Source organism: Acomys minous, assembly GCF_964271855.1.
Source record: "Acomys minous genome assembly, chromosome: 8".
Classification (NCBI taxonomy): domain Eukaryota; kingdom Metazoa; phylum Chordata; class Mammalia; order Rodentia; family Muridae; genus Acomys; species Acomys minous.
Window position 1 is genome coordinate 59,964,152 of NC_140489.1, and position 26,136 is coordinate 59,990,287.

At 39.6% G+C, this 26,136-nt stretch overlaps 1 protein-coding gene and 1 long non-coding RNA gene across 4 annotated transcripts in view; both read right to left on the reverse strand.

The window, feature by feature from the left end:
• Positions 1-26,136, reverse strand: part of LOC311603331 — a 98,732-nt gene that overhangs the window by 6,969 nt on the left and 65,627 nt on the right. The window lies entirely within an intron of this gene.
• The window catches only part of SRP54 (signal recognition particle 54), a 42,507-nt gene continuing 17,166 nt past the window's right edge, over positions 796-26,136 (reverse strand). For all 3 annotated transcript variants that reach the window (XM_084792360.1, XM_084792359.1, XM_084792358.1), the window contains exons 5-16: positions 25,559-25,663; positions 24,003-24,069; positions 23,865-23,922; positions 21,349-21,499; positions 19,435-19,583; positions 18,981-19,081; positions 18,320-18,406; positions 11,378-11,451; positions 10,621-10,729; positions 6,033-6,203; positions 3,348-3,443; positions 796-1,264 (exon numbers count right to left, since the gene is read on the reverse strand). In XM_084792360.1, the coding sequence (XP_084648486.1) occupies positions 1,173-1,264; positions 3,348-3,443; positions 6,033-6,203; positions 10,621-10,729; positions 11,378-11,451; positions 18,320-18,406; positions 18,981-19,081; positions 19,435-19,583; positions 21,349-21,499; positions 23,865-23,922; positions 24,003-24,069; positions 25,559-25,663 (1,260 nt within the window). In that variant the 3' untranslated portion in view covers positions 796-1,172. The remainder of the gene's footprint in view (positions 1,265-3,347; positions 3,444-6,032; positions 6,204-10,620; positions 10,730-11,377; positions 11,452-18,319; positions 18,407-18,980; positions 19,082-19,434; positions 19,584-21,348; positions 21,500-23,864; positions 23,923-24,002; positions 24,070-25,558; positions 25,664-26,136) is intronic.

The window sequence follows — 26,136 nt, forward strand, 5'->3', positions numbered from 1 at the left end:
CGCGCGCGCGCGCACGCGCACGCGCACACACACACACACACACACACAGATTTCCTTTTTATAGAACTATACCCAATAACATGGCTCTGTGGGTAAAGGCATTTGGTGCCAGTGTGACTGAGTGAGTCCAATCCCTGGACCCACATGGTGACTCACGCCTTTAATCCTAGCACTTAGGAGGCAGAGGCAGGTGGAACTCTTTGAGTTTGAGGCCAGCCTGATCTACAGAGTGAGTTCCAGGATAGCCAGAGCTACTTAGTGAGACCCTATCTCAAAAAAAAAAAAAAAAAAAAAAAAAAAGTAGTTCTCTGACCTCCTCCACACATGTGCTATGGCACAAGTACACAGACACACACAGCAATAGTTACCAATAACCCAACCAACTTTGTCATGTCCTTAATATTTTTAATGCATAATACTGTAGCCTAATAATTTGATATTTTCCTGTTAGCAAATTTACGTATTATCTAGTATCAAAACATATCATCTTTCAATAGTAAGAAATATTAAAAAATGACTTTAAAAACAATCAAGGATGAGATTCCAGAAACATGTAAAAAATTTAAATTTGATACAAAACATAATATACTTTGAACTGTAACCAAATCCTTGATTTCAATTTAAATGGCAAAGCTGAAGGTTCTTTTTTTTGTAATAAAGTCATTTTATTCTAAAATAAATAGTATTTCTTAATACTCATGATTAAATTATTCTACCTTATCTCCCTTTAAATGTACCTGCTGGCTTTCTGGGTGGTACACTGACAATGTTAAACCATAAAAAAGTTAACGACCCTTGAAACTTATCACTTGAAGTTTATTTTGCAGCACTTTTCTTCAATATCATGTGATTTTCTGATCGTGACTGTTTATAAATGTAATGCTTGGCCTTTGAGACAGTTAAAAACCTTTACTAAATTTTACATCATGATTTGTTTAACTTAAGTTATTATGCCAGTGAAAACTAACAGATTTAAAGCAGAAATGATGACTTCCGCAAAAAACCAGGCACTCCTCCCAAACATCAGAAGGAAGACAAGGAAAAGGTGAGACAAAAGAAAAAGGGCAAGAGAGGCAAGAAAGTTCTTCTTCCCCATTTGCAAAAGGGAGGGAAACTCTGAGGTCTCAGCAGATAACATAATCAACCGTGTCAGTTTGATTAAGGCAGCTTCTTTACATGTTATTGAATCCCATCATGCCTTTCATATTGCCAGCAGCACCTTGTTGAAACTGCCTCATCATTGACTGAAGTCCTGCCATGCCACCTAGAGGAAAAGAGAAATAGAACAGGTCATGACCAAGAGAATTCTGAAATGGTTATTACTACTTTTGCCAAACAAGTACTTTTGTTTGTTTTTTGTTTATTAAGACGGGGTTTCTCTGTGTAGCCCTGGCTGTCCTGGACTTGCTTTGTAGACTAGGGTGGCCTCGAACTCACAGCAATCCACCTGCCTCTGCCTCTACTGGGAAGTACTTTAACTTCTAAAAATAGTGTTTTGACAGTACTTTAGACAGTAGTCTTTAACAATATACCAAATTAAAATATGAATTATTTGCTTTATTTTTATCTAAAAAAATGAAAAAATGTGCTTCATGAAGTTACCATGAGGAATAAAGGAAAACAAAAAGATGTCAGAATAGTTTTTGTCCACAATCAAGTAGTCCAAACAGAACATTTTCTCTATCCCGACTAGGGTGGGTGCTGTGTTTCAAAGGACTTAAGGAGAAAAAAATTCACCATATGCTAAGCATTTACTATAATCCAGAACTATACTAAATGCTTCACATATATTAATGATTAATTTGTCACAATCCCTTCAGGAATATTACCTACAATTGTTATAGAAAAGTAAAGTGAAGCTTAAAAGGTTTGAGGGATTTTTCAAAGATTACACAGTATAAATGGAACTGGAGTTCAAAATTTTGTGTGATTTCAAAACTTCTATAAGTAAAATACCCACATCTAAAATAGGAGAAATGTCAGTGGAAGAAGCATTAGGGACAGGAGACTAGTGTTGGGATGTAGCTCAACTGGTAGAGCGTCTGCCTAACGCACATGCCCAAACGTATACCCAATACGCATACACAAAACGTAAGTGGCTCCAGGCTCAACCCCCAGCACTCAAAGCCTATAATCCAGCACTGGGGAGACAGAGGTAGTAGGTCAGAAGCTCCAGATCAAACTCAACTACATAGCAAGATTAGGCCAACCTGGACTACCTAAAATCCTGTCTCAAAGCAAAGATAATAAAATGGTTTGCCCCCAAAGTCACACTTGATGGGCCGGACATGGAGGCCAGCATTTGGGAGGCAAAGGCAGGTGGGTGTCTCTGAGGTGAAGGCAACCTGGCCTGCAGACCAGGGAGAACAGCCAGGACTACATAGTGAGATTCTATCTCAAACACCTCCTCAAATACTCAAGTAAATAAATAAAATAAACTTTAAAAACTAGAAAAAACTGGGTTTGTAGCTGGCTCCTTAGGGAGTGCTTATGTGCTACACCAGCATGAGGAGCTGAATTTGGACCCCAGCGCCTGCACGAAGGCTGGGCTCGGTGGCCAGAACTTCTGTAATCCCAACCCTGGGAGGTGGGGACGAGAGCAGAGACGCGTGAAACCCTGGAGCTTGGTGGCCGGCCAGCCGCCAGCCTGGCTAAAACAGCAAGCTCCATGTTAGTTTAGTCAGAGACTCTATCTTTGAAAAGATGGAGTGCAACAGAAGAAACTTGATGCCAGTGTCTGGTCTCCATGTGTACTTGTACTAACACACACGCACGCACGCACGCACGCATGCACGCACAGGACAAAATAAAAGCTCAGCTTATTTACAAGCTAAGGAGATGGTTCAGTGAGTTAAAGTGCTAGCTGCTCAAGCCTGATGACCCACACTTAATTTCCAGAACGTAGAAAGCTACATGCAGCAGTATGCATCCGTGATCTCAACAGCCAGCAAGATGAAGGCTGTGGGCCTGCTAGCCAGGACCACACAGAGCAGCAGCTAAAAAACAGTACGTGACACTGCTTTGGCAAGGCAGAAGGCAAGGGCTCAGTCTGGACTTTGTTCTTTGATCTCCATGATAGCAACGTAGCATGAGCACACACACACACACACCAGAAACATACAGACACAGACATGCACACACACTCGCCCCTCCCTTTCCCTTTCCCCACCCCCAAATTTTTCATAAATTGTTCAAAAAACTCCTTATCAAAAATGATTAAGTAGTCAGTTAAGATTCTGATAGTCATCTCGTTCAAACTTATCTTTTAAACAGCTTTTCCTATATCGCTACAGAAGGCTTACTATTAAATTACAAACCTTACAAGTGACCAAGAACTTTATATTTACCCATGTGATGGAGAACTCGTGGATCCATCATTTTGGCCATTTGTTGATTCAATTTTGCCATTTGTGACTGACTCACATTCTTAGACATATCACCACCTGATAAAACAAAAAAATTTAAATTAGTGTATGTAGTGTACAATATCATACAGTTTACTAATCTTTAAATTACTTTTTTCTTTGAGGAAAACCACAAATTGTATATAAAGCATTGCTTTGCCTATCATTGATAGCTTCCTGAGTAATGGATCAAAGGCATGAGCCACCAAGCCCAGCTAGAAGTGTTTTCTTTCTTTTTTAAGATTTATTTATTTATTATGTATACAGTCATCTGCCTGCATGCCAGAAGGGGATACAAGATCTCATTATAGATGGTTATACGCCACCATGTGGTTGCTGGGAATTGAATTCAGGACCTCTGGAAGAGCAAGCAGTGCTCTTCACCATCTCTCCAGCTCCTAGAAGTATTTCTTTCTTTTGTTTTTGTTTGTTTGTTTTTGCTCTGTTTTGTTTTTTAAGACAGAGTTTCTCTGTGTAGCCTTGGCTGTCCTGGAATCACTCTGTAGACCAGGCTGGCTGCGAAATCACAGAGATCCATCTGCTTCTGCCTCCAAGTACTGGGACCAAAGCCGTGTGACACCACACCCCGGCTAGAAGTTCTTTTGTTTATTTGTTTGTTTAAGGTTTATTTATTATATATACAGTGTTTCACCTACATGTGTGGCTATACGCCAGAAGAGGGCACCAGATCTCAGTATAGATGGTTGTCAGCCACCATGTAGTTGCTGGGAATTGAACACAGACTTTTGGAAGAGCAGACAGTGCTCTTAACTACTGAACCATCTCTCCAGCCCCTAGAAGCGCTTTCTTTCTTTCTTTCTTTCTTTTTTTTTTTTTTTTTGGTTTTCTGAGACAGGGTTTCTCTGTGTGTATCCTTGGCTGTCCTGGATTCACTATATAGACCAGGCTGGCCTCAAACTCACAGGGATTCACAGGCCTCTGCCTCCCGAGTACTGGGAATAAAGGCCAGAAGTGTTTTCTTAAAACTATGATTTCCCCCCCCCCCCAGAAATTTTTAGTTTTAAGTGTGATGAACCGCTATAAGCAGAATTGTACTAAGTGAATACTAACAGATACAACAGCAATTGCTTAACAAAAATAGGAGGCAGACACAGAGATAGATGCTCCCTCCTCTTCCCAAGGGCCCAAGGGGCACACTATACTACAACCAACAAATCTAGGTAGCCCCTGCTATGGCCTATGATGAGGTAGGAAAGCTAGAAGGACTGCCACACGTAAAGAACCAAATGACACAGTGAGACAGTTTTGTCTGTGCATGTGTGTGCTCAGAGAACTCCAAAAGAACAAATGGACCACATAGGCATGTGGTGCTCCTGGGTTGTCCTGGGTATATCCCTGACTCAGGAAAGAAACATCAATCACCTCAAATATCCCAGGAAAACACAAGACCTTCAATAATCAAGTGGTATTAAAATGGACATCTATGTAGTTTTTAACAAAAGTTACTTTATTAAAAAATAATAGTTCAACTAGGGGTAGTGGTGTACACCTGTAATCCCAGCACTTAGGAGGCAGAGGCAGGCAGATCTCTGTGAGTTCAAGGCCAGCCTGGTCTACAAAGAAAGTCCAGGAGGACAGTCAAGGCTACACAGAGAAACCTGGTCTCAGGGTTGGAGAGATGGCTCAGAGATTAAGAACACTGACTACTTTTCCAGAGGTCCTGAGTTCAAGTCTCAGTAACCACAGGGTGGCTCACAGCCATCTATAATGAGATCTGATGCCCTCTTCTGACCTGCAGGTATACATGCAGGCAGAACACTGTATGCATAATAATAAATAAATAAACGAAAAAACAGGGAGGTTAAACTTATAATAAAAAAGAAAAAAATAGTAAAATAATTTAATGCATAATTGTCATCAGAAAGACTTCATCCAGCAACAGTTGCAGAGCTTCACAGCCAAATATTAGGTGGAGCTTAAGGAAGTCTGTGGAAGAGGGGGAGGAAGTATTGGAGAAGCCAGAGTGATCACGGACACAAGAACGCAGCCCACAGAATCAACTGCCTGGGACTCAAGTGGGCTCACAGAGACCAGAAAGCCTGTGTGAGTGCGACCTAAGTCCTCTGCATTTATGTTGTGGCTGTGTAGCTTGGTGTTCTTGTGGGAGCAAGGGCTGACTCTGACTCTTTTGCCTGCCTTTGGGACCCTTTTCCTCCTACTGGATTGCCTTGTTCAGCCTTGATGTTACAATATGAGCCTGGTCTTATTGTAGCTTGTTAGGGTTGATGTCCTGGGAAGGCCTGCTCTTTTCTGAGAGGTGGAGAAGGGGAGCTGGATCCAGGGGAAAGAGGAGGCAGGGGGAGAGAGTCAGGGGAGGGGAAATGGTAGTTGAGACGTAATATATGCGAGACTTGTCTGCTTGTATATTAGGGTCAGTTTCTAGGTATTACCATGGAATGAGTTTTGTCCTCTTTAATGAGAAATATAGTAGAGACTAAGTACATTTTCTAATATAGTTTCTAGGTTAATGGTCACATATTTTCAGGCCCTTCCACGGAGATAAGGCCCAACCCCTACAATATGAAATCCAGCAGCAAGTTTTCCAGTATGAGACTACTTGGCTTTAACTTTGTTTTTTTAAGTGATAAATTGCTTTTCTCCCCTTACCTTTGAAAAGTCCTTTGATGCCTCCCATCTTTTTTACCATCTGTGCAAACTTGGTATACTGTGTCAGAAGTTCTTGGACATCTCTTGTTGACACACCTGATCCTCGGGCAACTCTTTGGATTCTGCCTGGTTGCTTACTAAAAACCTTGGCACCATCTGTACTGTCCAGTTCTGCAGACAAAGACAATTTCATTACATAAAATTATCCTTCATGACCACAGTAGCCAAGTACTCTGCCTCTCAGTTACACCTCCAGTGCTAAAAATGAAAATGTATTTATCAGAAAATAAAAATAAAGTCAAATGAAAAACTTGAGACAAAACTTGGGACTGAACAAGGAAGAAGTGACTCACAGAGGAAATTCAAATGAGCAATATAAAACTTAAGCGGGGCGGGGCATGGTGGCGCATGCCTTTAATCCCAGCACTCGGGAGGCAGAGGCAGGCTGATCTCTGTAAGTTCGAGGCCAGCCTGGTCTACAAAGTGAGTCCAGGCCAGCCAAGGCTACATAGAGAAACCCTGTCTCAAAAAAACCACCCCTCTAAAAAAGAAAACCAAAAAACCCACACAAAACCAACAAAACAAAACAAAACTTCAGAGGGTTTTAAAGATACCTTATTTATTTTTATTTTAGGGCAGGGTCAAATTCTCTATGTAGCTGAGGATGACTCTAAACTTCCGATCACCCTGCTTCTGTTTCTTGAGTGCTGAGATTACAGGTGTTTGGTACCACACCTGTTTAATGGGTCCTAACAGAAGGATTCCTGTGTATTAGGTAAGCACTCTACCAACTGAGCTCTATCAACCTCAGATATTGAGGGTGGGAATGAGGGGAGATGATGTACATGTGTGTACAGATGTGTACTCTCCAAATTTCTCTGTTTGGCATAGGGTCTCTCAGTGAACCTGGAGCCTGGCGTTCTAAGTAGGCTGGCTGGCCAACAAGCGCCTAGGATCTGCCTGTCTCCACTCGTCAGCAGAAGGGTTAGAGGACTGTACACCCATGTCTGGTTTCTGCATATGGATTCTGAGGATTTGAAATTCTTCACAGCAAGTTCTCACTCCATGAGCCATCTCCCTGGCTTTTTTCTTTTTACAGATATAATATTTCATTTTCTGTCTGTATATTATAAAATGTATACAGAATAAGACATATAAATGTTCAAACCACAAAACATCTAATAAATGTTACTGTTTGTTATGTTTGCTTCTAATTTAATTTTTTAAGTAGAAATATCTTTAAAATATTTATAGCACTCAGATAAAAAGAATAAAGCAAACATATGTGTATTTTACCTACGATTTAAACAGAACAGTCTGAGAACAAACAGGCACAGTGGCACAGTGTGAAGGCCAACTAGGGCTACACAGTAGGAGCTGGCTCTAACAGCAGGAAAAGCCTGAGGATTCTGAAAGTCTCTCTCTCTGTTCTACATGTCCCTTCTATGTCCTCTACGTATCACAAGAACATGGCGCATTTCAAACACACAACAGAAGCACTCACCTTCACTCTGCCTAAATAACTGCTAACCTCTACTTCACAAACTGAGACCCCACAAGCAAGCAGAAGACAGAAAACTCTGATGGGGAAATTCTGCCATTTCCTATAATGGAGAAATTACACCTGGTAACATTCTAATGCTTTTGTGGTGTTCTCAGAAGTCCCCTCCAGCTTTTTGATCATTCGATAAGGTGAAGCTCTTCTGCCTTTACTTGTACGCAATGTAAGGAATGAGGTGGACACACATTCAGAAAGTTGAGGCAACAGGATCACAAGTTCTAGGCCAGCCTGGGCTACGCAGTAAACCCTGTTTCCAAAAATAAAAAAAAAAGAGGGGGAGGGATATTCTATAATGTGACTGCCTCAAACAAACAGAACAAGGCAAAATAAACAAAATCAGAATACACACACAACAGAAAATACCTCTCACTTTCTTTTTCATTGTATCCCAGGCTGGCCTCAAACTTGTGATCTTCTAGTCTTAGCCTCTTGAGTGGCAGGATTATAGGAATATGATATGGCCTAGCCCAATATTCTCTTTATAACATTCCTAACATCCCTTAGTAAGCAGTCTAGATGGCTCAGGTGCTTGTTGCCAAGCCTGATAACCTGAGTTCAATCCTTAAAACTCACATGGGAGCAGGAGAGAACCAACCTCCCCAAGGCCCTCTGACCTTTACATTGTATACCAAGTCCCTCTAACCCTTGCTAGAAAGTAACTGAGTAATTTTTTTAAAATGGAAGTTGAGGGGATCTGGGCAGTGGTGGCACATGGCATAACTCCAGTTTCAAGAAATCTGGGTGCCTTCTGACCTCCCCAGGCACAGCTCACACACTATGCAGACATGCATGCTGGCAAAGCACCAATATACATACAATTATAATTTAGAAAAATCAGTTTCTGTTATAAAAAGGTAAGTGGGCTCAGTTTTATTAACTCTAGTAACTGGCTAACATAGGCAGACTGACATTCACACACAAGGAACACAAGACTGCACAGTTCCTAGAATTAGTACAAAAGTATAGAATGAAGCCAGGTGTGTGACAGCAAACACTTTTAATCTTAGCACTCAGGAGGCAGGAGATCTCATTTAAGTTTGAAGCTAGTTTGGTCTGCATAACAAGTTACAAGCCATAGTAAAAAACAAAACAACAAAACCTACAGAACAAATGTATGAAATAGGAAACTCAGAGTCTAGAAGCAGAACAAATCCATTTCTGTAGAACGGCAACAAAGAGCAGTGCAGCAAGACCAGGGTCACCTGTCTTCCTACACAGACACAAACCCTCAGTTACAGATGCGGGAATGAAGTACAATGAAAAGCTTCCTAGAAGGCAGCGGTGTAGAATATCTCAGTGACTGAGTGAAAAAGGATGCTTTCATCTAAAAATTTCAAGATGTTTTGGCTATTCTTGATATTTTCCTTTTTTAGACTGTTTATTTCTTAGTTTCTCTGAAACGAAGTGTTGTTATGCAGCTGTTGCTTAGCCTCGTATTTGCTACACAGCCCAGGCTCGCTCACTCATGGTATTCCTGCCTCAGTCCTAGGATTACAGGTGTGTGCTACCAGACCCAGTATCTATGCCTTTTCCATTTTGATCAAGTTTGAAAATCAGTATTACCAATTTCTTTTCTTTCTTTCTTTTTTTTTTTTTTCCTGGATGCCCCGCCTACCACTTCTTTCTTTCTTTCTTCCTTTCTTTTCTTTCCTTCCTTTCTTTCTCTCTCTCTTTTTTTTTTTTTTTTTTTTTTTTTTTTTTTTTTTTTTGGAGACAGGGTTTCTCTGTGTAGCCCCAGCTGATTCACTTTGAAGAGAGTTAGGAGGGCTATTTCTCATAATTGTATAGCTAAATGAGCCAAAGGTCAAAGAATTTTCATTGTCTCTCAACTGAGTGTAGAAGGCAAACTGAACAAGTAATGAAGTAGAAGACCTAAAAAAGGTAAAATATGCTAGCATACTCCTAGGTTAAAATATATGTATATATTTAAAAAAACAAAAAACAAGATCCTAAATTTAGCATTAAGAATGCTAATGGCAGAGGCAGGCAGATAAATGTGAGTTCCAGGACAGCCTGGTCTACAGAGTGAGTCCAAGACAGCCAAAGCTACCTCGTGTTTTCCTGCCTCGAAAAACAAAAACAAAAAAAGAATGCTAATTGGACTAAGCACTAAATAAAACCAGAGGATGTAATAAAACAGGATGACAGAGTAAAAGGAGTCTATGATATCGGTTTAATTATTTTCCCCTTACAGACCTGAAAGGTACACTGGAAGACTAAGTATTGAAGAGACAATAAAAAAATTGAATTTATTTGATTATAAATAATAAACAAATTTACATTTATTTATTTATTTATGTGCTTTATATATACAAGTGTGTTGTCTGCATATACATTTGCAGTATCAGAAGAGGGTATTGGATCCCATGAGACTACAGTTATATAGATGGTTGTGAGCCACCATCTGTGTGGTCTTAACCACTAAGCCATTCCTCCAGCCCCTGATTATGTAGATACGACCTCACTATGTATCTCTGACTAGCCTGGAACTTGCTATCTAGGCTAGGTTGGCATCAAAGAGATCTACCTGCCTTTCCCTGTCCAATGCCTGAATTAAAGGAGTAAACCTCAGGTGGGTACAGTGGCATATACCTGCAACCCCAGCACTTGGGGAGGCAGAGGCACACAGATCTTTGTGAGTTCAAGGCCAGCTAGTCTACAAATCAAGTCTAGGACAGCCAAGGATACATAGAGAAACCTTGTTTCAAAAATCAAAAAACAAAAACCAAAGGAAACCAAAAAAGGAGTGAACCTCTACACCTAGCCAACAGTTAATTCTTTTAAGCCCAAGAGTCTCTCAAATTTGACTGTAACTTTTCTAATTTATTTCTATCAACATAATGAAAATGTACAATTCGTTCTTCAGAATTCATTTGAAAAAGTATTACACTTCACATTTCTCTCAGTGATGAATAAGCCCAATGATCACGCCCTTAAGTCAGAGCTTATAAATTACTCCAAATCTAAGAGAACCTTTTGGTCTAAGTTCCTTCCATCTTGTCAACAAGAAAATAATTAAACTCTTACCTTGATCATTCATACTATCCATTATGGTCATCAGTTTCTTTAGCCTTGCCATGGACTCCTGCTCATTTCCTTTGCTCATAAAATCTGTTCCAAAACCTGGAATCATCCCCTAAAACAGATTTAAGCATAGTCATCAATGACTTAATATTGCTCAAAATGTCAATATTTAAATACTAGCTTTGAAACTAATTCTTGAAAGATCCGTTTTACCCAAATGATTAATTCAAATATATCTGTTCTTAGAAATTACTCACGAAGGCAGAGGCACACAGATCTCTGCTAGTTCAAGGCCAGCCTGGTCTACAAAAGTGAGTCCAAGATAGCCAGGGCTATGCAGAAAAAAAAACCAGTCTTAAAAATACAAAAAAAAGGCTGGGCAGTGGTGGTACGCATCTGTAATCCCAGCACTCAGGGAGGCAGAGGCAGGCAGATCTCTGTGAGTTTGAGGCCAGCCTGGTCATAAATCGCATCCAGGATAGCCAGGGCTACACAGAACACAAAGAAACCCTGTCTCAAAACACCAAAAACAAAACAAAACAATATAATGAAAAGCAAAACACATATTATATAAACTCATGAAAACGTTGTTAACAAAACCCACTATTTTTCAAAATTGGTTGACCCTAATATGGCAGGTGGCTCTTACGTTATAGCCATGCCTGCTGTTTGCAGTGCATTAAACTCGCTGTCTTTGTAAAAATTAAGATGAACACAAAAATATATAAGGAAACTTTAGAAACATTTAGGGGTAACTAACCAAGATCTGACTGAATGGGCCCATTTTCATGATATTCTGAAACTGCTCATACATGTCTCGCAGTGTAAACTGACCTGAAATACAACACAAATAATTCAGATATAGTAAAAAATGTACATTTCCATTCAATAAAACTACTATTTCCCTTGAACATGAATTCATCCTGAAGCATACTATCCAATCAACAAACATTCACTGCACATTGCTGGGTGGAAGACAAGATGAATGCTGCAGGGATTAAGAGGCACATGGTCAGGCTCTAAGAGACGCCTACTACTACTCCAGCACATTAGACAGATATATGCCAGCACCCAGAAACTTAAAAGCAAGGCAGACATACTACACCTAACAAAATGGATATAATTAAAAGGCTTGGACACAGCAAAAGCTAAAGAGAATATAGAACAAACAAAATTCCTATGCATATGGAAAAAATATAAAAGAACAAAAATGATTTATAAGCTCTATAATGTGCTAGTAGTTTAGCTACCCATGATTAGGAAAATGGACAGACTCAGGATGAAACAGTACCCAAATAATGCCAGGAGTGATGAAGCATGCCTTTAATCCCAGCCGCATCCTGTGAATTTGAGGACAACCAGGTCTATATAGCGAGTTTCAGTAGAGCTAGGGCTATATAAAGAGTTTCTACCTGAAAAAGTACAGTTACACATAACTTCATTTATGATTATAAAAACACTATGCTAATGGGCATAGTGGCTCACATCTGTAATAGCTATATTCAGGAGCTGAAAGATAAGATTCTTTTTGTTGTTGTTGTTAAGTTTTTGAGACAAGGTCTCTCTATGTATCCTTGGCTGTCTTAGACTCACTTTATAGACCAGGCTGGCCTCAAACTCAGAGATCCACCCGCCTCTGCCTCCCAAGTGCTGGGATTACAAGCGTGCACCACCACACCCTGCTGAGAAGGTAAGATTCAAGTTTATAGCCATCCAGAGCTAAAAAGTAAGACTCTGTCTCTAAAACAAAAAACAAATTATGTGGTGCTGATCAGATGGCTCAGTGAACAGAGGTTCCTGCCATGCAACCTGATGACCTGAGTTCAATCCTTGGGAACCACAAAAGGTGGAATGAGAGAACTGATTTCAGTTGTCCTCTGATCTCTCTATACACAGATGCCATAGCATGCTCACTCACACACACATCACACACGCACAAATAATAATGAGAATGAGAATAATAATAATAAGTTCAGCCGGGCGTGGTGGCGCACGCCTTTAATCCCAGCACTCGGGAGGCAGAGGCAGGCAGATCGCTGTGAGTTCGAGGCCAGCCTGGACTACAAAGTGAGTCCAGGACAGTCAAGGCTACACAGAGAAACCAAATAAATAAATAAATTAATAATAATAATAATAATAATAATAATAATAATAATAATAATAATTTCAATAATAATAATAATAATAATAATAATTTCAATAATAATAATAATAAGTTCAGGGAGAAATCATGGTATATGAAATAAACTGAGTGGGAGAAAATGGATACACCATAGAATTAGGGAAATACCCTGGGCTGGAGAGTTCAGTGACTAAAAGCATTTGCTGTTCTGCAATAAGGATTAGTGTTCAGCTTCCAGCATCCACTTTGGCCACTCATAAAGAAGTGGGGCTTGGTGGGTAAAGGTGTTTGTCATCAAGCTTAAGGAGCTGAATTTAATCCCCAAAACCCACATAATGATAAGAGAAGAGAGTCCTGCAAGTTATCTTCTGAGCGCCATATATATGCATGACATGACATATGTGGGCATACACACATTCATACACACATACTTGAAAATTTTTTTATAAAACAAAATAAGTGACCACTGACCAAACAGAAAATCCACGCAACAGAATCAAATGAAACTTAAAAAAAAAAAAAAATCAGGTAACGCTGTCAAATGTTAACTGGAGAACAAAAGAACAATGATTATATTTGGAAAGTGGGCAGAGTTTAGTTGAGCTCAAAATGAGCAGAATATTAGGAATAAAAACAAAAACACCTCAGAGATGCAAGGAATTAAGTCAGTTAGGCAGACTATGTCATCAGAGAAGAGAAACTAGGGCACTGCTTCAAGACAGAAGGGCCTGGCCTGGTACACGCCTTTAATCCCAGAACTCCTAAGGCAGAGGCAGGGGGATCTGAGTCCAGCCTACTATACTGTGAAACCCTGTTCTCAAAAGAAAATCAAAAGACAACAAAAATGATAGAAGGCAGAGAAGTCAGGCAATGAAGGATAAATTTAGCCACTGAATTGTAAAAGGAACTTTTATTTGCCTGTTTCACTTGTTATCTGGGAGGCTGACTGCTTCCTTCTGCTAACTTAGGCCTAGTCCTGGAAGCTTCTAGCCTCCACACAATCTAACCTAGGCCTAGAACATTTTCTGCCTCTGAGTCCTACCACTTAATAAGCTCACCCTTACTTGTTTTTACTGAGCTCTGGGCTGGCGGCTTCAACTCAGCTGTTCTGGCTCAAACTCCTCTCCCAGCTGACTATCAATCTGGCTTTTCTCTTGGCCTCTGAATTGTTGTGCTTGGCTTCAAACTAACTCAGCAATCTGTTTGTGTGTGTGTGTGTGTGTGTGTGTGTGTGTGTGTGTGTGTGTGTGTGTGTGTGTGCGTGTTTTCTTGTTTTTGTTTGTTTTTTTGAGACAGGGTTTCTCTGTGTAGCCCTGGCTGACCTGGACTTGCTTTATAGACCAGGCTGGCCTCGAACTCACAGAGATCCACCTGCCTCTGCTTCCCAAGTGCTGGAATTAAAGATATGAGCCACTGGTGGTGGATTTAACTCAGCAATGTGTTCTAATCTTCTGGCTCCTCATTCTCTGGTTCATTCCATCTTCACCTGAGTTCTCTCTCTGCAGCCCGTCTATTACTGTCCCAGTAAAATGGCCCCCTCTCCCTCTTTCTCTCTCTCCCATTCCTCCTCCCCCCTGTGCCCTCCTCCACCTTTGCACTGCCTCTTAAGTGCTACCCTTTCCTCTCTCTTCTCAAGAGAATTGGGCGTGCCCTATTCTGTCAGATCGTCTTTGATCTATTCCTTTTTCAGCCACTCAATTAGACATCACTTTCCATCACACGTGCTTCTTTCTACAAATTAACTGTACCTTCACTGTTAGGGATTAAAAGTGTGTACCACCACACAGACCTAAGCTTTTCTTTACTTGAAACTTGCTCTGTACCGGGCTAACCTTGAACTCAGATCTGCTTGCCTCTATCTCCTGGGTTAAAGGCATTTATGTATTCCACAGTCCTAAGAAAAGGTCTTTGGATGTGATTTCTTGCCAGAGCAACCACATTCTGAATTAAAATTCCTCTACACTGAGACCGTATTTACCATGGACCTATGTGTCAAATACTGAGTAAGGTACTATGAAGATGAAAGATGAACACAGCTATGAACCTCACCTTCGAGTGAGAAAGGTAAGCATCAAATGAACAACGAATGACAACAATTAACTATAGAATACAAAGGAAAGTGCATCAGAGGCTTCTATTCTACATCTAGGAATCAGGTGGGGCATGTTAGCAGAGATCGAGTGTATGAATTAAGTACTTGTCTACAGGTAAGATAAAGACAAGATATATAACAGAGGGACCAGCGAAAGGTGTGAGCAACTTACACTTGAGAAACTCAAAGTCAGCAGGGTAGCAGAGTGCTAAACACAGCAGTGTCAAAGCCTTGTGTAGAAGATGGAAACTAGACTAGAGAAGGGGATCATTTACATGCACAATGGGAAGCTGTTGGAGGATTTTAGTGTGATGGATCAGCCAGGCATAGTGGCACACACCTAAAACTCCATCATTCCAGAGGCTTGAGGCAAAAGGACCCCAAGCTCCAGGACAGTCCTGATGTGGTGGTTTGAATGATAACGGTCACTATAGGCTCATATATTTGAGCGTCTGGTTCCCAGCTGGTGGGCTGTTAGGGAATGCTTACAAAATGTGGCCTTGTTGGAGAGGTATCACTGGAATGAGCTTTGAGGTTTCAAAAGCCCAAGCTTTGTGCCTGTGATTCATATGTAAGCTCTCAGCTTCTGCTCCAGTATCATGTCTGCTTGCATGCTGCCATGCTTCCCACCATGGTGGTCATGGACCCACTCTCTGAAATTGTAAGTAAGCCCCCAGTTAAATATTTTCTTTTGTAAGTTGTCTTGGGCATGGTCTCTTCAGGGCAATAAAAAAGGAATGAAGACACTAGGCTACATAGAATCCACGCTTTAAAAAGGGGGGGAAGGTACTGGAGAGATGGCTCAATGGTTAAGAGCACTGGCTGCTCTTCCAAAGGCCCTGGGTTCAATTCCCAGCACCCACATGGTAGCTCGTAACTGTCTATAATTCCAGTTCTAGGGAATTTGACATTCTCACACCAATGTACATGAAATTAAATAAATTATTAAAAATAACAACAGCAGATCAAATGAAAAGAATTCAAAGAATCTAGGAAATATTTGTAAATTAGATAAATACAAAAGTTATATTTGAGAAGTAAACAAAGGAGTACCTGGCAAAATGAACAAGAAAGAGGGGAAAAGGCAGAATAAAACACAACACAGGAATAAACAAAAAAGACCCAAGTAAAGCCAGGATGGTCACTATCTCCATGTTAAGTGTTCATGATGTGCTAGGTATTTCTGTGTATCTTGTCATGTGACAGTCACAACCACAGTAGTAGTATCACTTTTTTATAGATAAAGCTAAAATTCCCTAATGGAAGAATCTGAGACTTGACACAGATACAGAAGTGGTCTTTCACTCATATGACATGAAGAAAGGGCCTGTATGTTCTTAATCTCATTCTTTTACATTTCTTTTTATGGTCAGGTATGGAGGCACACGCCTTTGATTCCAGCACTCAGGGAGGCAGAGGCAGAAGGATCTCTGTGAGTTTGAGCCCAGCCTGGTATACAAAGCAAGTCCAAGACAATTAGGGCTACGTAGAGAAACCCTGTCTCAGAAAAAAAATTATTTTTATACAGTTTATTATATACACATATCATCGGGAGGGAGCAAATTAAAAATATATATTCCATAGGTCAGGCATGGTGGTGCATCCCTGTAACCCCAGAACTCAGAGGTAAGAGAACTGCCACAAACTGAGGCTAGCCTGATCTACATAGTGAGTCCTAGGCCAGCTAGAGCTATATTTTAAGACCTCCTCTTGAACCTCCTCATGGAGATGGCTTCAAACATGACAAACCAGCCACTGGGCAAAATGTCCTCGTTCCAACCACTGACAGAATTCTGCCTAAAACTTGGCAAATTTGGATGAAGGCAGAGTTGATGGCCAAACTCTGCCAAGACGGTCAGCAAGTCCTCAACAGTTCCTTGTTCACAAATATGTCTGTCAGATATACTGGGCCAGAGGCTGAAGATGATGCTCCAACGTTTTAGAGAGCTATGGGTAACTACTCAGGCAGCAAACTGTCTCTGTCATTTTTTAATTATTATTATTAAATTTGGAAGCTGCTAACACACACTTCCTGTTTAATCAAGTAATTAGTTTTACTCCTTCTCAAGTCTCTGATGGGGTTGAAGACAAAATAGTTGAATTTCACAATTAAGCCTACTTGTTTAGGGGTTAAGATGTTTTTGGGTCTAGATAGATGTTTTAAATTGATAGAGATGAGATATGATAGATATTGAGTTACATTCAGAATTTTAGACTCACTGAAATAGGAAAATATTTTCTTTAAGGTTGCCAAATACAAACAGCCAAAACACTATGAATGTAACATGAATGTAATTCCTGAATGTTCTGTGGTTCTTTTTGCTGTATTTATTTTATATAGGTGTAATAATATAACTGTACATGTAAAAAGTTTTTTAATTAATTAAAAAAACAACAACAACACTAAAAACGGCCAAGTGTGAATGTTATATCCTGTAACCCCAGTACTTGAAAGGCAGAAGCAAGAGAAAATGTATTCAAGACAAACCCAGAAGGCAAGACATTGTATATTCTGACTTTTCATCTGTTTTTGTTTCAAGAACAAAATAAAAGCTTCTATTTTAACTTTCAGCTAATTTAATAATAACATAACATAACATAACATAACATAACATAACATAACATAACAGTAATTCAGTAGCTGATCAGGTGCCCAAGAATGATTTGCATATAAATAATCTAAAACAAGTATTTGCTTTTTTTTTTTTTTTTTGAGACAAAGACTCAGCACGTAACCCTGGAAAGCCTGAAACTCACTTTATAGACCAGGCTAGCCTTGAACTCAAAGAGATTAAAGGCATATGCCACTATGGCAGCTTTTAAAAATTATTAAAATTGACTCTAATTATAGTATCATTTCCAACAAATTAACAGTAACTTCATCAAAAAGGTGGACTGGGAACATGGTTCAGTGGGTAAAGGTGCTTGTCTTACAAGTCCAATGACTCAAGTTCAATCCCTGGAACCTATGTAAACGGGGGAGAAAGGGAACAAACTTCATCTACACAGTTGCCCTCAGACTCTACTTGAGTGTGGTGACACATATGCTACTCCCTCCCTACATACATTTTGTTTATGTTTTGTTTTTGGAGACAGGGTTTCTCTAATGTAACAGCCTGGCTGTCCTGGGCTCACATTGTAGACCAGGCTGGCCCTGAACTCACGGAGATCTGCCTGTCTCTGCTCCCAAACATTGGAATTAAAGACGTGTCACAACCACCTGGATATTTTTTAAAAAGAAAAGAAAAATCAAGGGAAAAGATGATAGCACATGCCTATGACCCAGTAGAAGCATGAGGATCAAAAGTCTAACGCCGGCCTGAGCCACACAGGAAGACACCAATGGGTTGGGAGGCAGACTAGCAGGAAAGCACTTGCCTAGCATGCACAAAGCCCTAGGTTCAATCCTCAGCACCACAAAAAAGGAAAGAAAAACAAAACAGAGAGAAACCATGTGCGATCAAATGCTTTTTCTGCTACAAATATACCATGCTTCAGCTTCTCTATAAGTGCCTCATTATCATCCAGTTTCAACTCGTTGACTTTATCGATCAGTCCTTCAATGTCACCCATACCTATAAAACACCAAAGAGAAAAGTTAACAGCTAACAATATGCTCACTTTTACATCATACAAAAAACACTGACACATGTTAATAGTTTTGCATTGCTGGTTAAGTACTCTTACTGCACTTTATGTGAAAAAAACTAAAGCTAAGAAGGTTAAATGGCAACAAAGACATAAATTAGAGATGACAGCCCAGGGATAGCCTCCTAATTCCGGGCCCTAACTATACCACTTTCAGGCATACAAAGATTTTACTATCATTACAACTTCTATTACAATAACTACTTATGTCTGTATTATGTGCTCAAACTCTTCCAAAACTCTGCATCTACTATGCATGTGTCCATGTTAACCACAGCAAGTAAGAGGTTAGAGGGCTGGAGACACAGCTCAGGAGCACACACACAAGACCCTGGTTTTGATCCCCAGCACTTAATGAAAAGTGAAATTGAAGTTGGAAGGGTAAATCACAGAAGGAAATGACCTTCTTAAGCTAGTTAGTAAGGACAGGACTAAAGCCCTAACTTGTTCTAAGATCCATACTATCTCAAAGGCTGCTCTGTAGTTCCATACTGTACTTACCAAGAAGTTTGCTGATGAAAGGTTGTGTTTTGAAAGGTTCAAAGTCATCTATATGTTCCCCTGTACCAATGAAAATAATTGGACTTTTTGTGGCAGCAACTCTACATAGAAAAAAAGTAAAATATAACCTCAAAAAAGAAAATATCCAGCAGATTTTTCAAAGACAATAGACAGAATGTATAATATTCAAGTTTCTTTTCACTGCTTAGAACTATACCAAAGAGATTCCAAAATTCTGTTTCTACCCAAATCTCTTTTATGGATCCTAACAGTTCCATTACTAGAATGTTTCAAAAAAAGAGTAAGAAACTCATAAATACACACACACACACACACACACACACACACACACACACACACACACACACACACGATCCCAAGACACAGAACAAATGATTTACAGAACAAAGGGCTTAGCAACAGTCACAACAGTGAAGCTTCAACTGATACTCACGCACTGAGAGCACCACCTCCTTTTGCATGACCGTCAAGTTTTGTCACTATTACTGAAGCCACGTCTACTTTATCTTTAAAGGCCTTTGCCTGGGCCTCACACGCCTGTCCAATGGATGCATCCATCACATAAACAATGTTATCAGGTTGCTAGAAAAAGTAAATTAAAAAGACACATTTTTACTAGTGTTACAAAAAGGGTCACCATGAGCATGTACAGAATGCTTAGTACACATATATTTAATCAATAAATATGGTCTGAGGGAGCACCATGCATTAGGTGGCATATAGATCTTGACAAAGAGATAAATAAGGAAAACTTGGTGCCCATGATATATAGAAGAAAATATGGTAGCCTGTTTGGAAACTATTTTGAACTGAGGCCTGAATAAAGAAGAAAGTTGTAGGGAGGTGGTGGCAGCTGCATTTAACTCCAGCACTCAGGAAAAAGAGACAGGCAGATGTCTGAGTTTGAGGCCTACAGAGCAAGTTCTAAAACAGCAAAGGCTATAAAGAGAAACCTTGTTTCAAAAAAAAAGAAAGCTGGGTGTGGTGGCACATGCCTTTAATCCCAGCACTCGGGAGGCAGACGCAGGCGGATCGCTGTGAGTTCGAGGCCAGCCTGATCTACAGAGCAAGTCTAGGACAGCCAAGGCTACACAGAGAAACCCTGTCTCGAAAAAAAAAATCAGAAAGAAAGGAGGAGGAAGAAAGGAAGGAGGAAGGACAAGAAGAGGGGAGAAGGAAAAAGTTATGCAAGACCTTTAAGAATGACACAAAGGAACAATAAAAGTAAATCAGAAAAAGTACAAGGCAGAAGAATATATTATGAAAACAGAATCAGTAACACACTGAGGCTATTTCCCTAAGATCTGCTTACACTGGTTAAAATAACAGTAGTACTAAAAAGTGCTAATTTGTACTAACTAGTAAAACTGACTAGCCAAAGAACTACTGACAATATCCTAATAGCCAAGCATGAATTTCTAATGTATGCAACAAGTGTTAAGCTGCTTCTTACTCCTACATTATTTACATCATAATTTTATTTTTGTTTTGATTGTTAAGATGGGATGTGGTAGTTTGAATAAAAATGCTCCCAAGCCCTCCTACATTTGAATGCGTAATAACTAGGGAGCTACTTGAGAAGGATTAGGAGGTGTGGCTGGGCTGGAATAGATGTAGCCTTGTTGGAGGAAGTGTGTCGCTGAGGCTGGGCTTTGAGGTTTCCAAAGCCTAAGCCAGGCGCAGAAGCTCTCTGTCTTCTCCTGCTGCCTACAGATCGGGATCTACTTACTTCTCATGCACCCTGTCTGCCTGTGTGCCACCATGCTCCCCACCCCTACCCCCATGATAAAGGACTAAACCTCTCAAAGTGTAAGCATGACCCATTAAATGTTTACTTTTGTAAGAGTTGGTCATGTTCTCTTTTCCACAGCAACAGAACAACGAACAACACACAGGGTCTCACCAAGTAGGCTTGAGTGGCCTAGAGCTGCATATATAGACCAGGCTGGCCTTGAATTCAGAGATCTGCCCAAGTACTAGAATAAAAGGTGTGTGCTACTACATCTAGCTCCATCTTTTAGGAGCTTTAAAGGAGACATTAAATGACAGTATTAATGCTTCATTTAAAAAAATCTTCAAAATTATTATTTCTACTGAACTTAAGCAATAGGAGAAAAACCAACAAATACAGATAATTCTTAATTTTTCTTTTTTGTTTCTTTACTGAAGACTAAAAATGATGGCATTAAGCCCTTACCATACAGGGATCGATCCCCCAAACAGAAACAAATTATTTAGCAGCTGTCTTTCAGGCAAGGAGCAACTTATATTCACCACAAACTCAATCAGGTTTCATAGTTAAATTGACTAAAGTCCTTAAAGTGGTATTCCACAGAAAGCTACTTACTATAGCATTAGAAACTTGAAGCATTTCCTCAAACAGAGAGTCTTCTTGTTTGTGACGACCACTTGTATCAACAATAATAATTTCAAAATTTTCATTTTTGAATTTCTCCACTCCTTCAGAAGCAATGATGACAGGATCCATTTCTGTATAGCTATTTAACATAAACAAGTAATTTAACAAGCCCACAATGGGAAAACATACAAATATTGTTTACTTGGAAATTGTTAGTTTACTTTTAATCTACTCTGAAAAACTGAAAATATTATAGTTTCAATTTAGAAGGAAAAATTACTAGCAAGTAATAAATAGAGAAAACCATTTCTTTGGCATCATGAGGAACCATTGAACTTCTCCTATACAAGACTGCATATCTACTGCAGTTTTTTCTGAGTTATTTCCGTAAACACTTTTTAATATCTTCTTTACAAGTATATTATAACTGCTCTTCCATTTAACAACCTTAAAAAAAATCATTTTATGAGATTATTAAATGCTCCCATGAGCCGGGCGTGGTGGTGTACACCTGTAATCCCAGCACTTGGGAGGCAGAGGCAGGTGGATCACTGAGTTCAAGGCCAGCCTGACCTACAAAGCAAGTCCAAGACAGCCAGAGCTATTACACAGAGAAACCCTGTATTAAGGGGGGGAAATGCTCCCATGAAACAAACTTTTAGGTTATACAGGATCCCAACATCACATCAGATGACATCATCATTTACTACGTATACCAATGTTGGACATTAGCAGTTTTTCTGGTATGTTAGTATTAAAAAGAGATGAGCCAAAATAAGCACTTCTCTCTCTCTTTTTTTAAAAAGATTTACTTATTTATCCTATATGCAGTATTCTGCCTATACGCCAGAAAAGAGTACCAGATCTTGTTATAGATGGTTGTGAGCTACCATGTGGTTGTTGGGAATTCAACTCAAGACCTTTGAAAGAGCAGTCAGTGCTCTTAACCTCTGAGCCATCTCTCCAGCTCCTAAGTACTTCTCTTAAGGAAAAAAAAAAGGGGGGGGGGATCATGGAGGGATGGCACAGCAATTAAGAACACTGGCTGCTCTTCTAGAGGTCCTGGGTTCAACTCCCAGGACCTAAAGCTCAGCTCACAGCCATGTTTAACTCCAGTTCTAAGGGATGCAATGCCCTCTTCTATCCTCCAGGGCACTGGGCAGGCAAAACAGTAATATATAGAAAATAAAATTAAAATGACAGTTACTAACATTATTATGTATCATTTAATCAACCAATCAATCAACTAATTATTTTTTGAGATAATGTCTCACTACATAGCCCTGGCTAACCTGGTACCAGCTATGTAGCTCTGGGTAGTCATGAACTTATGGTAATCCCCACTCAGTGTCTTATGAACTAAGATTATAGCTATACAACTAAAATTCATAAGAAAACAGGATTAAAGATCTTTATAGAAAACGGCAACAACTACATATATACAAATAGGAGGCTTCATAAAAGGTTGCAGTAATTATCATTCTAAAATTAAACTGCCCTTTCTAACAAATGATATAATAAAGTATGCCATTGTGTTCATTTTTTTTTATATGCATATACGGGCTGGAGAAATGGCTCAGCTGTTAAAAGCTAGACTCATAATCAAAAATATTATATGCATCTTCTTATTTACCTACTCTTCCATATGTGTATTCTCTAAGCAGGAATAAACCATGGTGCACCTGTGGAGTCATAGGGCAACTTGAAGTGTACATTCTCTTTCCAACATCAAGTTCCTGGGGACTGAACTCAGGTTGCCAGTCTTGGTGACAATGCCTTTACCTGCTGAGCTATCTCATCAGTCCCCACTGTACTCATTTTAATGAGGGTTTTTGTTTGTTTGTTTGTTTGTTTGTTGGCAGGAGAGATTTGTTTTGGTTTTTGCTTTGTTTTGTTTTGGTGGAACTAGGTATTAAGCTCAGGGCCTTGTATGCCATAGGCAAGTACTCTATCCATAAGCTACATGTCCAGTTCCAGTAGTCAACATATACTTTATCGGTGGTATACACCTTTAATCCCAGCACTGGAGGGGAGTGGGGGACAGAGGCATTCAGATCACTGTGAGTCCAGGACAGGCAAGGCTACACAGAGAAACCCTGTCTCAAGAACTCCAATAAATAAATAAATATTTATTTGTAGGTGTATATGCATGCATGCACACATGCCACAGTATACATCTACCTTACGAAGTTGGTTCTCTCCTTCCGCCATGTTTCTGTGGGTTAAACTCAGGCTGTCTGGCCCCTGCTATATACTTTTAAATGATAAAGAATTTCAAGAACATATTCCCTAGCATGAGGGAGGAATGCTTTGGCTATCTTTAAAAAAAAGGGGGCGGGGGTGTGAGCCAAATATGGTGGTACACACCTCGTGTTGGCAGCACTCACAAGACCGAGACAAAAGGATCACAAGTTAGAGGGCAGCCTGGACTACTAGTTTTCAGGGTCAGACTGAACTAAACATGAGACTTGAGTCTCAACAAACCAAAACAGACAGGAACCTACCTTCCATAGAATGGAATTCTTGCTTTGGTGGCATTCTGCTTTAGCTGGTCAAAAGCTCCTAAGAGATAAAGAGTTGATGAAGCCTCAAATGTGGCAATAAAAATTACAGAAAACAAATTTTAAATGTCAACACACTACCTGCTCTGAATGTATCTGCACATATCAAACAGGTCTTCCAACCTTTTCTCTGGTAATAATATGCTAACTGTGAAAGGAAGATTCAAAATAAAATATCAGAAAACATAAAAAGTCATTTTATATATAACTTATTTTGTTTAATCTTATTTATCCAAGGAGTAAAATAAAATGTTCATAATTCTCTTGAGTGTAATATAAAATATTTTGAGGCATAGTAAAACTTTTAAAGAGTTGAAAGGTTTTTTTTGTTTTTTTTTTTAAAGATTTTAAATTCGGGGCTGGAGACATGGATTAGAAGTTATGGCACTGACTGCTCTTCCAGAGGTCCTGAGTTCAACTCCCAGCAACCATATGGTGGCTCACAACCACCTATAATGAGATCTGGTGCCCTCTTTTGCCCTGCAGACACACATGCAGGCTGAATGCTATATACATAATAAATATTTTTTTTAAATATTTTAAATTCTGACTCTCATTCAATGAATGTAAGATGTAGCAATGGCCACTGTTAAAAATGTTCTAATATTAGGCTAAAACAACTCATACCATCCTTTAATAATAATTATTACCCCGTCCTTAAACTGTACCATGACTACCGCTTGTGAAAGAAATTAAAAAACAAAACAAACCTAGCAACTAAGTTAGGGAGCCCAATTATAGAAAAAAGGGCCAGACGAATACATCTTTTTGAGACAGGGTTTCTCTGTGCAGCCTTGGCTGTCCTGGAATCACTCTGTAGACCAGGCTGGCCTTAAACTCACAGAGATCCACCTGTCTCTACCTCCCAACTGCTGGGGTTAAAGGCATGCGCCACTTCCACCTGCTGGAGAGATGGCTCAGCAGTTAAGAGCAGTGGCTGCTCTTCCAGAGGACCTGGGTGGGTTCAATTCCCAGCACCCACATGGCAGCGCACAACTATCTGGAACTCCAGTTCCAGGGGATACCACACCCTCACACATATATGCAGTCAAAACACCAACATACATAAACAGAAAGTAGAGTACCTTTGTTTCCTTCAATTAAAAAAATTTCGTTGTGTGCATATCAGCTCTCCCTCCTACAACCCCCTCTTTTTCAGCCTGTATCCCTGGCTGGCCTGGAAGTAACTACAGGACAGGGTGGCCTCAAAACATAAAGGGCCATCTGTTCTTTTTCCGTGGCATCTGGCCATACTTACTCTCTTTAAGAACAGGAATTGCTTTTTCTTTTTCAAAACAAGCCAGAATTAACATTGTTTGTTTTTTGAGATGGTTTCATATAGCTAAGGCTGACCTCAAACTCACTATGATACAGGATGATCTTCAATTCTCCATCCTACCACCTCCAGATGTGGCCAGCACTACAAGCTGGTATCGCCACACCTGGCTAGGAAGCCTAACATCCTGATAAATGTCATAGACTATGGGGTTCTAACATCTTTCCTACAAAATATTACAAAAGCAGAAAAAAAAAATACACCAAGTAACAAAACTGTAAAACAACAGTCTATAGCTTGGCTTTAAAATAAAACTTTACTTATACAAATATATGCTCCGTGTGACTTTTTTAGCATTTACCTTTGAACATGTTGTCGTTTTTCCACTCCCTTGCAATCCCACAAACATGATCACATTCTGCTTTCCTTTAGTTGGTGTCCATGCTTTAACTCCAGGGTCTACAAGCTATATGTCCAAAATAAAAATATCAGACTAACATGTGACATTCAAAAACCCCTGTCCCTACGGCATTTAAATATGAATGCCAAGCTAAAGATCTTTTCAATTTACTGAAGCCACCACAATCCCAACATTCTGAGGCAACGCTACCAGCTCCCTTCATGCAGGGTTAAATTTAAGAATTTTTATAAAATATTACAGGGTTAACATCGTACTCAGGCCATCTTAAGAAAAAGTAATTTATCAAATTTGACAACCTGAGTTCAATCCCCAAGACCCACATAGAGGAGGAAAACAGCTAACTCTCTCAAGTTGCTAAACATGGCACATACTTACCAGACACACAAATACATAAATGTAATTTTTAAAATTTCTCATAAAATATAAAAAGTTGAATCTATGTATAATATTTTATTATTTAGACTATATACATTTATGTTTACTCAAATATTATCATTTCAGCATGCAATCTATATAGT